Here is a 12,886-nt window from a genome sequence, read left to right as displayed (position 1 = left end):
CCCCCCCTCCTCCCCCCTCCCCCCCTCCCCCCTCCTCCCCCCTCCCCCCCCCCGGGTACAGTGTGACCCCCCCGCACCCACCTCCAGCACCACGGTGCCCATGCTGTCGAGGTGCCGCAGGTAGGCCTGAGTGTCGGGGTGGTCCCGGGACAGCTGGATGGCGGCCACGCTGCCGTGACAGGCCTGAGCCACCAGGGCCCCGAGCGGCCACCCGCGGGCCCGCAGGTCCCCCCGGAGCACCACGTACTGCACCAGGCCGCCGCCCGCCGCCATCCCGACCCCCGGCTCCGGCCCCCGGCCCCCGGCTCCCGGCTCCGACCCGCCCACCGGAAGGGGCGGCCGCTCGGAGCCGGCGGTCGGAGGCGGCGATGGCGGGAAATCTGAGTAATGGCGGCGGGGGGAGTGGGGGGGGATGGGACAGACCCGGGGGAGACCCGGGGGGGGTGTTGGTGGGGTCGGGGGGAGTGGAGTGGGGGGGGTCCGAACGGGGCGGTGGCGGTGGCGGTGGGACCCGGACCCGGGAGTTGGACAAGAAACGGGGGGGGGGGGGTTGGATTTGGGGTCGTGGTGTGTTGTGTGGGTTAGGGTTAGAGTGGGGGAGTGGATGGTGGATGGGGGAGTGGATGGTGGATGGTGGGGGGGAGGGGAGTGGGGGTGTGGATGGGGGGAGGGGAGTGGGGGGTGTGGATGGTGGGGGGGTGGGGCGTGGGGGTGTGGCGGGAGGGGAGTGGGGGGTGTGGATGGGGGGAGGGGAGTGGGGGGTGTGGATGGTGGGGGGGTGGGGCGTGGGGGTGTGGCGGGAGGGGAGTGGGGGTGTGGATGGTGGGGGGGTGGGGAGTGGGGGTGTGGATGGGGGGAGGGGAGTGGGGGGTGTGGATGGTGTGGGGTGTGGATGGTGGGGGGGGTGGGGAGTGGGGGTGTGGATGGTGGGGAGTGGGGGTGTGGATGGTGGATGGTGGGGGGGTGGGGGAGTGGGGGTGTGGATGGTGGGGGGGTGGGGGTGTGGATGGTGGGGGGGTGGGGGAGTGGGGGTGGGGGGGTGGGGGTGTGGATGGTGGGGGGGTGGGGGTGGGGGGGTGGGGGTGTGGATGGTGGGGAGTGGGGGTGTGGATGGTGGATGGGGGAGTGGGGGTGTGGATGGTGGGGGGGTGGGGAGTGGGGGTGTGGATGGTGGATGGTGGGGTGGGGGAGTGGGGGTGTGGATGGTGGGTGTGGGGAGTGGGGGTGTGGATGGTGGGGGGGTGGGGAGTGGGGGTGTGGATGGTGGGTGTGGGGAGTGGGGGTGTGGATGGTGGGGGGGAGGGGAGTGGGGGTGTGGATGGTGGGGGGGAGGGGAGTGGGGGGTGTGGATGGGGGGGGTGGGGAGTGGGGGTGTGGATGGGGGGGAGGGGAGTGGGGGTTGTGGATGGGGGGAGGGGAGTGGGGGGTGTGGATGGTGGGGGGGTGGGGCGTGGGGGTGTGGCGGGAGGGGAGTGGGGGTGTGGATGGTGGGGGGGTGGGGAGTGGGGGTGTGGATGGTGGATGGTGGGGGGAGGGGAGTGGGGGGTGTGGATGGTGTGGGGTGTGGATGGTGGGGGGGGTGGGGAGTGGGGGTGTGGATGGTGGGGAGTGGGGGTGTGGATGGTGGGGGAGTGGGGGTGTGGATGGTGGATGGTGGGGGGGTGGGGGTGTGGATGGTGGGGGGGTGGGGGAGTGGGGGTGTGGATGGTGGATGGTGGGGGGGTGGGGGTGTGGATGGTGGGGGAGTGGGGGTGTGGATGGTGGATGGGGGAGTGGGGGTGTGGATGGTGGGGGGGTGGGGAGTGGGGGTGTGGATGGTGGATGGTGGGGTGGGGGAGTGGGGGTGTGGATGGTGGGTGTGGGGAGTGGGGGTGTGGATGGTGGATGGTGGGGGGGTGGGGCGTGGGGGTGTGGATGGTGGGTGTGGGGAGTGGGGGTGTGGATGGTGGGGGGGTGGGGAGTGGGGGTGTGGATGGTGGGGGGTGGGGGAGTGGGGGTGTGGATGGTGGGTGTGGGGAGTGGGGGTGTGGATGGTGGATGGTGGGGGGGTGGGGAGTGGGGGTGTGGATGGTGGGTTTTTTACACAGAGGGCAGTGGGTGCCTGGAACGGGCTGCCAGGGGTGGGGGTGGAGGCAGATACAATAGAGGGGTTTAAGAGGCTGTCAGACAGACAGAGAAACAAAGGACTGCAGATGCTGGAATCTGGATGTGCAGGAAATGGCAGAGATACGGGTGAGAGCTCTCTTGACCACAGTCGGGGGGAAGCCCTGGTTAGTAAAGAAGTTGGACACCTCGGATGTCCTGGAGTTGAAAGCCTCATCATGGGAGCAGATGTGGTGGAGGCGGAGAAATTGAGAGAAAGGGATCGTGTCCTTGCAAGAGACAGGGTGGGAGGAGCTGTAATCGAGGTAGCTGTGGGTGTCAGTGGGTTGTAGAAGATGTCAGTGGATGACCTGAGATGGAGATGGAAAGATTGAGGAAGGAGAGAGAGGTAGTCCAAGTGAATTGGAGAAATTAACAGTGAAATTTATGAAACTGTCGAGTTCTGCACGGGTGCAAGAGGTGGCACCAATGCAGTTGTCGATATAGCGGAGAAAGAGTTGAGGAATGGGGCCAGAGTAGGCTTGGAACACAAACTGTTCAACGTAGCCAACGGAGAGGCAGGCATAGCTGGGGCCCATGCGAGTGCCCATAGCTACGCCCTTGGTCTGTAGAAAGTGAGAGGAATTGAAAGACATGTTGTTTCCACTGAGGACAAGTTCAGCCAGGCGGAGGAGAGTGTTGGTGGAAGGGGTCTGGTTCTGTCTCTGGTTGAGAAAGAAGCGGAGGGCGGTGAGGCCATCCTGATGGGGAATGGAGGTATATAGGGACTGGACGTCCTTGGTGAAGATGAGGTTGTGCGTGCCAGAGAACATAAAGTTATGGAAGAGTTGGAGACCATGTGATGTGTCACGGATGTAGGTGGGAAGGGATTGGACTGGGAGGACAGGGTAGTGTTCAGGTATGAGGATGCGAGCTCCGTGGGGCAAGGGCACACAGAGACACTGGGTCTGCCAGGACGGTCCTCCTTGTGGATTCTGGGGAGAAGATAGAAGCGGGCAGTCCTAGATTGTGGGACTGTCATGTTGGTAGCAGTGGGGGGAGGAACTCCCGAGGTGATGAGATCAGTGATGGTGTCCTGGTGGCCCTCAGTGGGGTTATGGTCCAGAGGTAGGTAGAAAGATGTGTCTGTGAGTTAGCGTCTGAGAGGTTCTCTCCTTTCACAGCCTCTCTCCCTCTTTTTCTCCACCATTTTTATTTCTTTTCTCTCTCCTTTTCCCTCTCCCCTCCCCCCATGCTACCTGCCCCCTTACCTTTGACCCATCCCTGGGTGGATCTGCTCTCCCCTCCTCCCCCGCACCTGCCTATCACTGTCCCTCACCTGCATCTACCTATCACCACCCTGTGCCCACCCCACCTCCCCTCTGTTGTCCACCTATCACTGCTCTGCTTTTCCCTCCTATATAATGGGCTTCCCCTTTTCCTATCTTCAGTCCTGAGGAAGGGTCCTGACCCGAAACGTTGACCGCCTGCTCTTCTCCACGGATGCTGCCTGGCCTGCTGAGGTCCTCCAGCATCGTCGTGTTTTTTCATGTTCGATAGACACATGGATATGCAGAGAATGAGGGATATGGGTCATGTATAGAAGAGATAAGCTAGGTTGGCATCATGGTCAGCACAGACTTTGAGGGCCGAAGGGCCTGTTCCTGCACTGTACTGTTCTATGTGTATGTTGGGGGGGCCATGTACGTGGTAGGATTTGGGTGGGGTGTGTGGGGGGGTGAGTGGGAGGGGCATGTGTGTGGGGTACTGTGGGCTATGGAGGAGGCACTGAGCTGCACTCCCTGTTGCAGGGATCCTGGAGCAGCTGGAGCAGATTGCCGAGCAGCAGGCAGTGAGGTGGCAGGAGGCCCAGCAGAGGGAAGGGCAGCTGGAGCAGCTCCAGGCCACCGTGCAGAGACTCCGAGCACAGCGCGACCTACTGAGGAGCAGGGTGACTGCGACGCCTGCTGGGGTGAGGGCAGTGCCCAGCAGGGCTGGTGGACCCCATCCCATTGCAAAACACAAGGAATGGAGACAGAAAATATAACAGATCACTTAGAAAAGTATCCTGGGCAAGGTCACAGTGGTTTAATGAACTTTATAAAGCAATGGTTAGGCTGCTGCTGGAGCATTGCGTGCAGTTCGGGTCACCACACTATCGGAAGGATATGATGGCACTGCAGGGGGTGCAGAGGGGATTCACCAGGATGTTGCCTGGGATGGAGCGTTTCCGTTATGAGGAGAGACTGAGTTTATTCTCACTGGAACATAGGAGGCTGAAGGAGACCCGATGGAAGTTTATAAAATGATGAGAGGCATAGTTAGGGTAGGCAGTGGAACACGTTGATTTAATGTATGTGGGAAGAGGTTCCAAGGGGAACCAAGGAAGAATTTATACACATGGCGGGGGGGGTGGGGGGGTTGGGGTTTGAACTCTGGAACGCACTGGTGAGGGAGTGGTGGATCACAAGTCTGACAGTATCCAGACGAACACTTGAATCACCAAGGCTGTGGACCAAGTGCTGGGAAATGGGACAAGATGGGTCTGGGTCAGCACTTGGTCCATGACTTGTTATAGATGTCTCTGCTATAGGGAACAGTTTACCACCATCTATCCTCTCCCCCTCATCATTTTGTACACCTGTTTCAGGTCCCCCCTCCCCCCCCCCCCCCCCCCCAGAGGGAAATCATACCCATCCTATTCCAGTCTCTCCTCACAACTGACACTCTACCCCAGGCAGTGCTCCGATCAATCTCCCTCTGCGCCCTCTCCATCTTCATGTTCAACAATTCCACCATCCCACTCCCTGAACTCTCCTTCACAGTCCATACAGATGAATGTAGAACAGATCAGTACAGCACAGGAACATGTCCTTCGGTCTGCTGTGTCTGTGTCAAACATGATGCCAATTTAAACTGCCCGCACATGATCCATATCCCACTGTCCCCCTGCCTGTTCATGTGTCTGTCTAAATGCCTCTTAAACATTCCTATTGTATCTGCTTCTACTGCTTCTACTGCCTCCCCTGGCAGCCCATTCCAGGCACCCACCACTCTGCGCGTAAAAAAAACTTGCCCCACGCGTCTGGTGAATCCCCTCTGCACCCTCTCCAAGACCAGGACAGCACACGATACTCCAAGTGAGGCCCAACGGAAGTTTTATACAGCTGCAACAGGACTTGCCACATTTTATACTCACTGCCGTGACTGATGAAGGCAAGTATGCCACAAGCCCTCGTTACCACCCTACCTACCTGTGTTGCACTTTCAGGGACCTTGCACCCCAAGATCCCTCTGTATGTCAGTGCTCCGAAGGACCCTACCAGTTACGGTATACTTTTCTCGTAAATTTGACCTCCCAGAGTGCAACACCTCACACTTGTCTGGATTAAACTCCATCTGCCATTTCTCAGCCTGCATCTCTAACTGATCTGTATCCTGCCATAGCCTCTGACAACCTGCCTCACTATCCACGGCTTGTCCAATTGTTGTGCCATCTGTAAACTTACTGATCAGCCCATCAGAGTCATAGATTTATACAGCATGGAACCAAGCCCATTGCCAACCAAGATGTCTGTACAACTAGTCCTAATTGAATGTGACCCACATCATTCAAATGTCTTTGTAATTGCACCTACATCTACAGCTTCCTCTGGCAGTTGTAGGATGTACCAACCACCCTCTGCGTCATAAAGCTGCCCCTTGGGTCCCTTTTAAATCTTTCCCCTCTCACCCTAAATCTATGCCCTCTAGTTTTAAACTCCCCTATCCTAAGAAAAAGACTGCTTCGGGGAAAACATTCCTAGCCTATCCAGTCTCTCCTTATAACTCAAGCCCTCCAGTCCTTGTGAATCTGTTCTGCATCCTTTCCAGCTTAATTCTTATAGCTGGGTGACCAGAACTGCACACAATACTCCAAGTGTGGTCTCACTAATGACTTGTACAGTTGCAACATGACATTCCAACTCCTGTACTTGGTGCCCTGACCGATGAAGGCAAGTATGCTGAACGCTGCCTTCACCACCCTGTCTACCTGTGTCACCCCTCAGTCTCTCTGTTCTGTAACAATCCCCAGGGCCCTGCCATTTACTGTGTAGGTCATGCCCCAGTTTAACTTCCCAAAATACAACACCTCTCATTTGCTGAGTTAGATTCCATCTGCCACTCCTTCGCACTTCCCCAGTTCGTCTAGATCTGGTAGTAACCATAGACAACCTTCTTTGTCCACTGCACCACCAGTTTTGGTGTCTTCTGCAAACTTAGGACCACACTAACAATGTTCATCCAAACAGATGACAACAATGGACCCAGCAGCAGTGCCTGTGGAACACCACTATTCACAGGCCTCCAGTCAGAGTAACATCCTCCACCACTACCTTCTGTCTTCTATGACCAAGCCAATTTTGAATCCAGTCTACAAGTTACCATGGGTCCCATGTGCCTTAATGTTCTGGATCAGCCTATCACATAGTACCATGTTGTAAGCTTCACTGAAGTCCATGTACAACATCCACTGCCTGCCTTCATCAATCATCTTCATCACCTCCTCAAAAAAACTCAATCAAGTTTGTAAGACCTGACATCCCCCACACTAAAACATGCTGACTGTCCCTATTAAGTCCATGCTTTTCCAGATGCAAGTAGATCCTATCCCTAAGAATCTTCTCCAACAGTTTCCCTACCACTGATGTAAGACTCACTGGTCCATAATTTCCTGGTTTGTCCCTGTTGCTCTTCTTAAACAAAAAAACAAGTTTGGCTATTCTCCAGTCTTCTGGGACCTCTTGTGGCTAAAGAGGAAACAAAGGTCTCGGCGAAAGCAATCTCCTCTCTTTCCTCTCAATGATTGGGGATGGATTCCATCAGACCCTGGGGACTTATCCACAATGTTCTTCAAGAGACCCAGCACCTTATGAGAAGTATTCATTTAAGACTTATCCACCTCCTCTGTCTCAACACACTGACTGCCTTGTTGATGCAGGGGTTTGACCCGAGACATTGACAATTCCTTTCTTCCTACAGATGCTGCTCGACCCACTGAGTTCCTCCAGCAGATTCCAGCATCTGCAGTCTCTTGTGTCCCTGTTGGTTCCTAAAGGGCCGCACTCTTTCCCTGATCACCTTCTTCTAAAATACATTTAAAATGTCTTGGGATTTTCCTTGATCTTATCTGCCAGTGATATTTTGTAGCTCCACTTTGCACTCCAACTTCCTTTCTTAAGCACCCCACTCCAATCTCTAAACTCCTGAAGGGTCTTTCCTTTTTACAGTACTTTATGCCCACCAAATATTTTTCTTTCTTAAACTGTTGAGTTCCCTGGACTTGCCTTTCAACTTTATAGGAACACATTGACCCTGAACTCTCACTATTTCCATATTTAAAGGACTCCCACATATTGGAAGATCGACCTGCCAGTAGCAGCTCCCGTGTTTGTCAGGTCCCGTCTAATGATATTGAAATTGGCCTCGCCTGTTAATTGTTGGTGTGTCACAGGGCAGTGCTGGGTGTGCTTTCTCTCTCTGTTTCCTCTCTAACACCAGCACGCTTCCTCCACAGAACATCCTGGACGTCCTGGCTCTGTCACAGTTGCAGTCCGTGCCACAGCTGTGCCAGGAGGAGCTCGCCAGCACTGTGCTAATGGAGAAGCTGGGCAGTGCCCGCAGTATTCTTCAGGCTTATCACCTGACAGGTGGGTTTTTGGTATCGGTGTTGGTTTATTATTGTCACTTGTACCGAGGTACAGTGAAAAACTTGTCTTACAAACCGATCATACAGGTCAATTCATTACACAGTGCAGTTACATTGAGTTAGTACAGAGTGCATTGATGTAGTACAGGTAAAAACAACAGCAGTACAGAGTAAAGTGTCACAGCTACAGAGAAAGTGCAGTGCAATAAGGTGCAAGGTCACAACAAGGTAGATCGTGAGGTCAGAGTCCATCTCATTGTATAAGGGAACCGTTCAATAGTCTTATCACAGTGGGGTAGAAGCTGTCCTTAAGTCTGGTGGTACGTGCCCTCAGGCTCCTGTATCTTCTACCCAATGGAAGAGGAGAGAAGAGAGAATGTCCCGGGTGGGTGGGGTCTTTGATTATGCTGGCTGCTTCACCAAGACAAGGAGAGGTAAAGCCAGAGTCCAAGGGGGGGAGGCTGGTGTCCGTGATACGCTGGGCTGTGTCCATAACTCTGCAGCTTCTTGGGTCCTGGGCAGAGCAGTTGCCGTACCAAGCCGTGATACATCCAGATAGGATGCTTTCTATGGTGCATCGGTAAAAGTTGGTGAGAGTCAAAGGGGACAAACCAAATTTCTTTAGCCTCCTGAGGAAGTAGAGGCGCTGGTGAGCTTTCTTGGCCGTGGCTTCTACGTGATTTGACCAGGACAGGCTGTTGGTGATGTTCACTCCCAGGAACTTGAAGCTGTCAACCCTCTTGACCTCAGCACCATTGATGTAGACAGGTGCATGTACACCGCCCCCTTTCCTGGTCAATGACCAGCTCTTTTGTTGACATTGAGGGAAAGGTTGTTGTCATGACACCATTCCACTAAGCTCTCTATCTCCTTCCTGTACTCCGACTCATCGCTGTTCATCATATTAAGAGGAATAGATAGAGTCAACAGCCAGCACCTCTTTCCCAGGGCACCAATGGTCAATACAAGAGGGCATGGCTTTAACGTAATGGGTGGGAAGTTCAAGGGAGATGTCAGAGGGAGGTTTTTCACCCAGAGAGTGGTTGGTGCATGGAATGTGCTGCCTGGGGTGGTGGTGGAGGCTGATACGTTGGTCAAGTTCAAGAGATTGATAGATAAGCATATGGAGGAATTTAAAATAGAGGGATATGTGGGAGGAAGGGGTTAGATAGTCTTAGGTGTGGTTTGAAGGTCGGCACAACATGGTGGGCCGAAGAGCCTGTATTGTGCTGTATTGTTCTATGGTTTGAGATAAGGCCTACAATGGTGGTATCATCTGTAAACTTGTAGATGGAGTTAGAGCAGAATCTGGCCACACAGTCATGAGTGTATAGGGAGTAGAGGACTGAGGATGCAGCCTTGTGGGGCAGAGCAGTGAGGCAGTGAGACACCCACCTGTTCCCCCATGTCCGGTCAGAGCCCGTCACGTACTTGTCATACATATCCCTCCATCTCACTCCCTGCCACGCCCTCCGGCACCTCCCACAGACACCCCCCTCCCGACACCAACCACCCCTGTCAGCCCCCAACGACACCCTCCCCTCTGCCACCTTCCGACACCCTCTCCCCACACTAACCTCCCTGTCAGCCCCCACCCACACCCCCCTCCGAACCCACACTCCCCCTCCGGAACCTCCCATGACAGCCCCTCCCCCTCCGACACCCCCCACTTCCACAGAAACACTTCCCTCTTCCCACACTCACCTGACCTACCACATCCTCTTCATAGAACACAGAAGCAGGCCGCTCGGCCCATTTCACGCATGCTGACCATGCTATTGACACCAGTCCCGTTTGCCTGCGTTATGCACGTGTCCCTCCACACCTTTCCTGTCCATGAATCTGTCCAAGTGTCTTGAATGTTGTGATTGTACCCGCTTCTTATCACCTCCACTAATGTTCTAATATGACATAGAACAGTACAGCACAGGAACAGGCCCTTCGGCCCACCATGTCTGTGCTGTTACGGTGCACAAATATTGCAGCAGCGTGTGGCGTCCACAGAGCAGGTGCAGCTTTAACAGGGGTCTGGCTGCCTTACTTATCCAGCACATTCTGAGCTGTGGTGCGCCCAGAGGGAGGAGAGAAGCATGTGCTGATTATAGTTGATCTTGTGTTGTCCCTGTGTAGGGATCAGTGCTGAGGCGAGGGACCCCAGCACATTCACCTTCTGCATCAGCACAGCCTATGACAACATCTACCTGGACTCCTATCTCCTGGACATTCAGGTCCAGCATCCTCGCAAGGTTGTCCGCCACAACGTACCCGCCTTTATCCCTGTGGAGCAAATGGCGCACACCTTCCTGCAGCAGGACCTGGCACGCTTCCTGGAGGCACTGCACGAAGCCCTCAACGCCTACGTCAGCAGGAGATATCAGCTGGAACAGCTACAGGTACGATTGCATGGCCTCAGCTCCTTGCTGGGCTGCTGAGGGAGTGGAGAACAAGTGACGCTCCCTCCTCACGGGTGTCAGCAATGCATTTAAAGTATTAAGCATGATCGAGTCTTACAGCCCTTCTGTCTGTCGTGTCCATGTTGACCATAGGTACCCACCTACACTGACCCCATTTACCATCACTTGGTCCTTAGCCTCCTCTGCCTTGGCCATTCAAGTGCTCGGGCAGATGTTAAATGTGAGAGTCTCTCCCTCCACCACCCCCTCAGGCAGCCGTTCCAGATTGAAACCACCCTCTGGGTGAAAATATCCATCTGTGGATCTCTTCTATACCTCTCACTCCTCACCTTAAACTTACGCCTCTAGTCTTAGCCACCTCTGTCAGGGGAAGAGTATCTGAACTGGAGGGGGACCAATAACCTGGCAGAGATTGGCTAGAGCTACTCGGGTGGGTTTAAATGAGTCTTGGACCCAAAGCAGTAGTGTGGCAGATGAGAAAGTTGAGGCAAATTAATGTGAGCATGTTCAGTAGGCAAGGCAGGCAGGGGTGGGGCAGGACAGGGGTGGGGCAGGCAGGGGTGGGGCAGGACAGGGGTGGGGCAGGCCAGGGGTGGGGCAGGCCAGGGGTGGGGCAGGACAGGGGTGGGGCAGGCAGGGGTGGGGCAGGACAGGGGTGGGGCAGGCCAGGGGCGGGGCAGGGCAGGGGCGGGGCAGGCCAGGGGCGGGGCGGGACAGGGGTGGGGCAGGACGGGAATAAGGAAGGTCTGATGGACTAAAGTGCGTTTATTTTAATGTCAGAAGCATTGACAAGTAAGGCAGATGAGGTCAGGACATGGATTGGCACATTGGATTATGATATTATAGCCAAAACAAACAGGGCAGGATTGGCAGCTCAATGTTCTCGGCTAATGTTCTCCCCGTGTCTGCGTGGGTTTCCTCCGGGTGCTCCAGTTTCCTCCCACATTCCAAAGACATACGGGTTAGGAAGTTGTGGGCATGCTATGTTGACGCCGGAAGCGTGGCGACACTTGTGGGCTGCCCCCAGAACACCCTCTGCAAAAAGATGCATTTCACTGTGTGTTTCGATGTACATGTGATTAATAAAGAAATCTAAAATAAACTAATCTAACGAGTGATAAAGATGGAGGTAAGAGAGGGGTGGGAGCTGCGTTTTTGTGTAGGGAGAACATCACAGCAGTGCTTGGAGAGGATATTCCTGGGGGATCGTCCAGTGAGGCTACATGGGTGGAACTGAGAAATAAGCAGCGGTGGTCACCTTGATGGGATTGTAATCTAGGGCCTATAGAATTTGAGGAGCAAATATGTCGGGAGATCATAAATAGATGGAGGAATAATAGGGTTGCAGTAGTTGGTGATTTTAACTTCCCTCATATTGACTGGGACTCCCATAGTGCTCAGGGCTTGGATGGGGCGTAATTTGTTCAATGTGCCCAGCAAAGTTTTCTCACACAGTATGTAGAGGGCCCTACAAGAGAGGGAGCAACACTGGATCTCCTGCTGGGAAATGAGGCTGGGCAGGTGACTGAAGTGGGCAGGCACTTTGGGAACAGTGACCAGAATTCTACTAGTTTTAAAATAGCTATAGAACATAGAACAGTACAACACAATACAGGCCCTTCAGCCCACCATGTTGTGCTGACCTTTAAACCTCGCTTAAGACTATCTAACCCCTTCCTCCCCCATATCCCTCTATTTAAATTCCTCCATATGCTTATCTAGCTATCTCTTGAACTTGACCAATGTACCTGCCTCCACCACCACCCCAGGCAGTGCATTCCATGCACCAACCACTCTCTGGGTGAAAAACCTCCCTCTGATATCTCCCTTGAACTTCTCCCCCATTACTTTAAAGCCATGCACTCTTGTATTGAGCATTGGTACCCTGGGAAAGAGGCGCTGGCTGTCTACTCTATCTATTCCTCTTGATATTTTGTACACCTCTATCACGTCTCCTCTCATCCTCCTCCTCCCCAATCAGTAAAGCCCTAGCTCCCTTAGTCTCTCCTCATAATCCATACTCTCCAATCCGGGCAGCATCCTGGTAAATCTCCTCTGCACCCTTTCCACATCCTTCCTATAATGAGGCGACCAGAACTGGACATAGTACTTTAAATGTTGTCTAACCAGAGTTTTATAGAGCTGCATCATTACCTCGTGGCTCTTAAACTCGATCCCTTGACTTATGAAAGTTAACATCCCATAAGCTTTCTTAACTACCCTATCCACCTGTGAGGCAACTTTCAGGGATCTGTGGATATGGACCCTCAGATCCCTCTGTTCCTCCGCACGACCAAGAATCCTGCCTTAACTTTGTACTCCGCCTTGGAGTTGGTCCTTCCAAAGTGTACCACCTCACACCTCCGGATTGAACTCCATCTGCCACTTCTCAGCCCAGCTCTGCATCCTACCAATGTCCCTCTGCAATCTTCGACAATCTTCTACACTATCCACAACACCACCAACCACAACACCACCAACCTTTGTGTCGTCTGCAGACTTGCCAACCCACTCTTCTACCCCCTTATTCAAGTCATTAATAAAAATCACGAAAAGAGGTCCCAGAACCGATCCTTGTGGGACACCGCTAGTCACAGCCTTCCAATCCAAATGCACTCCCTCCACCACAACCCTCTGCTTTCTACAGGCAAGCCAATTCTGAATCCACATGGCCAAGCCTCCCTGCATCCCATGCCCTCTG

General features: G+C 54.3%; 1 protein-coding gene across 1 annotated transcript in view; it reads left to right on the top strand.

Annotated features, from left to right (window-relative positions):
- LOC127568040 (nuclear receptor coactivator 1-like) overlaps positions 1-12,886 on the top strand; it is a 71,220-nt gene that overhangs the window by 53,030 nt on the left and 5,304 nt on the right. The window contains exons 10-13 of the mRNA XM_052011291.1: positions 154-384; positions 3,894-4,054; positions 7,640-7,772; positions 9,902-10,164. Of these exons, the coding sequence (XP_051867251.1) occupies positions 154-384; positions 3,894-4,054; positions 7,640-7,772; positions 9,902-10,164 (788 nt within the window). The remainder of the gene's footprint in view (positions 1-153; positions 385-3,893; positions 4,055-7,639; positions 7,773-9,901; positions 10,165-12,886) is intronic.

The sequence above is a fragment of the Pristis pectinata genome, chromosome 3 (assembly GCF_009764475.1).
Source record: "Pristis pectinata isolate sPriPec2 chromosome 3, sPriPec2.1.pri, whole genome shotgun sequence".
Taxonomy (NCBI): Eukaryota; Metazoa; Chordata; class Chondrichthyes; order Rhinopristiformes; family Pristidae; genus Pristis; species Pristis pectinata.
This window is presented reverse-complemented; position numbering and strand designations above follow the sequence as displayed.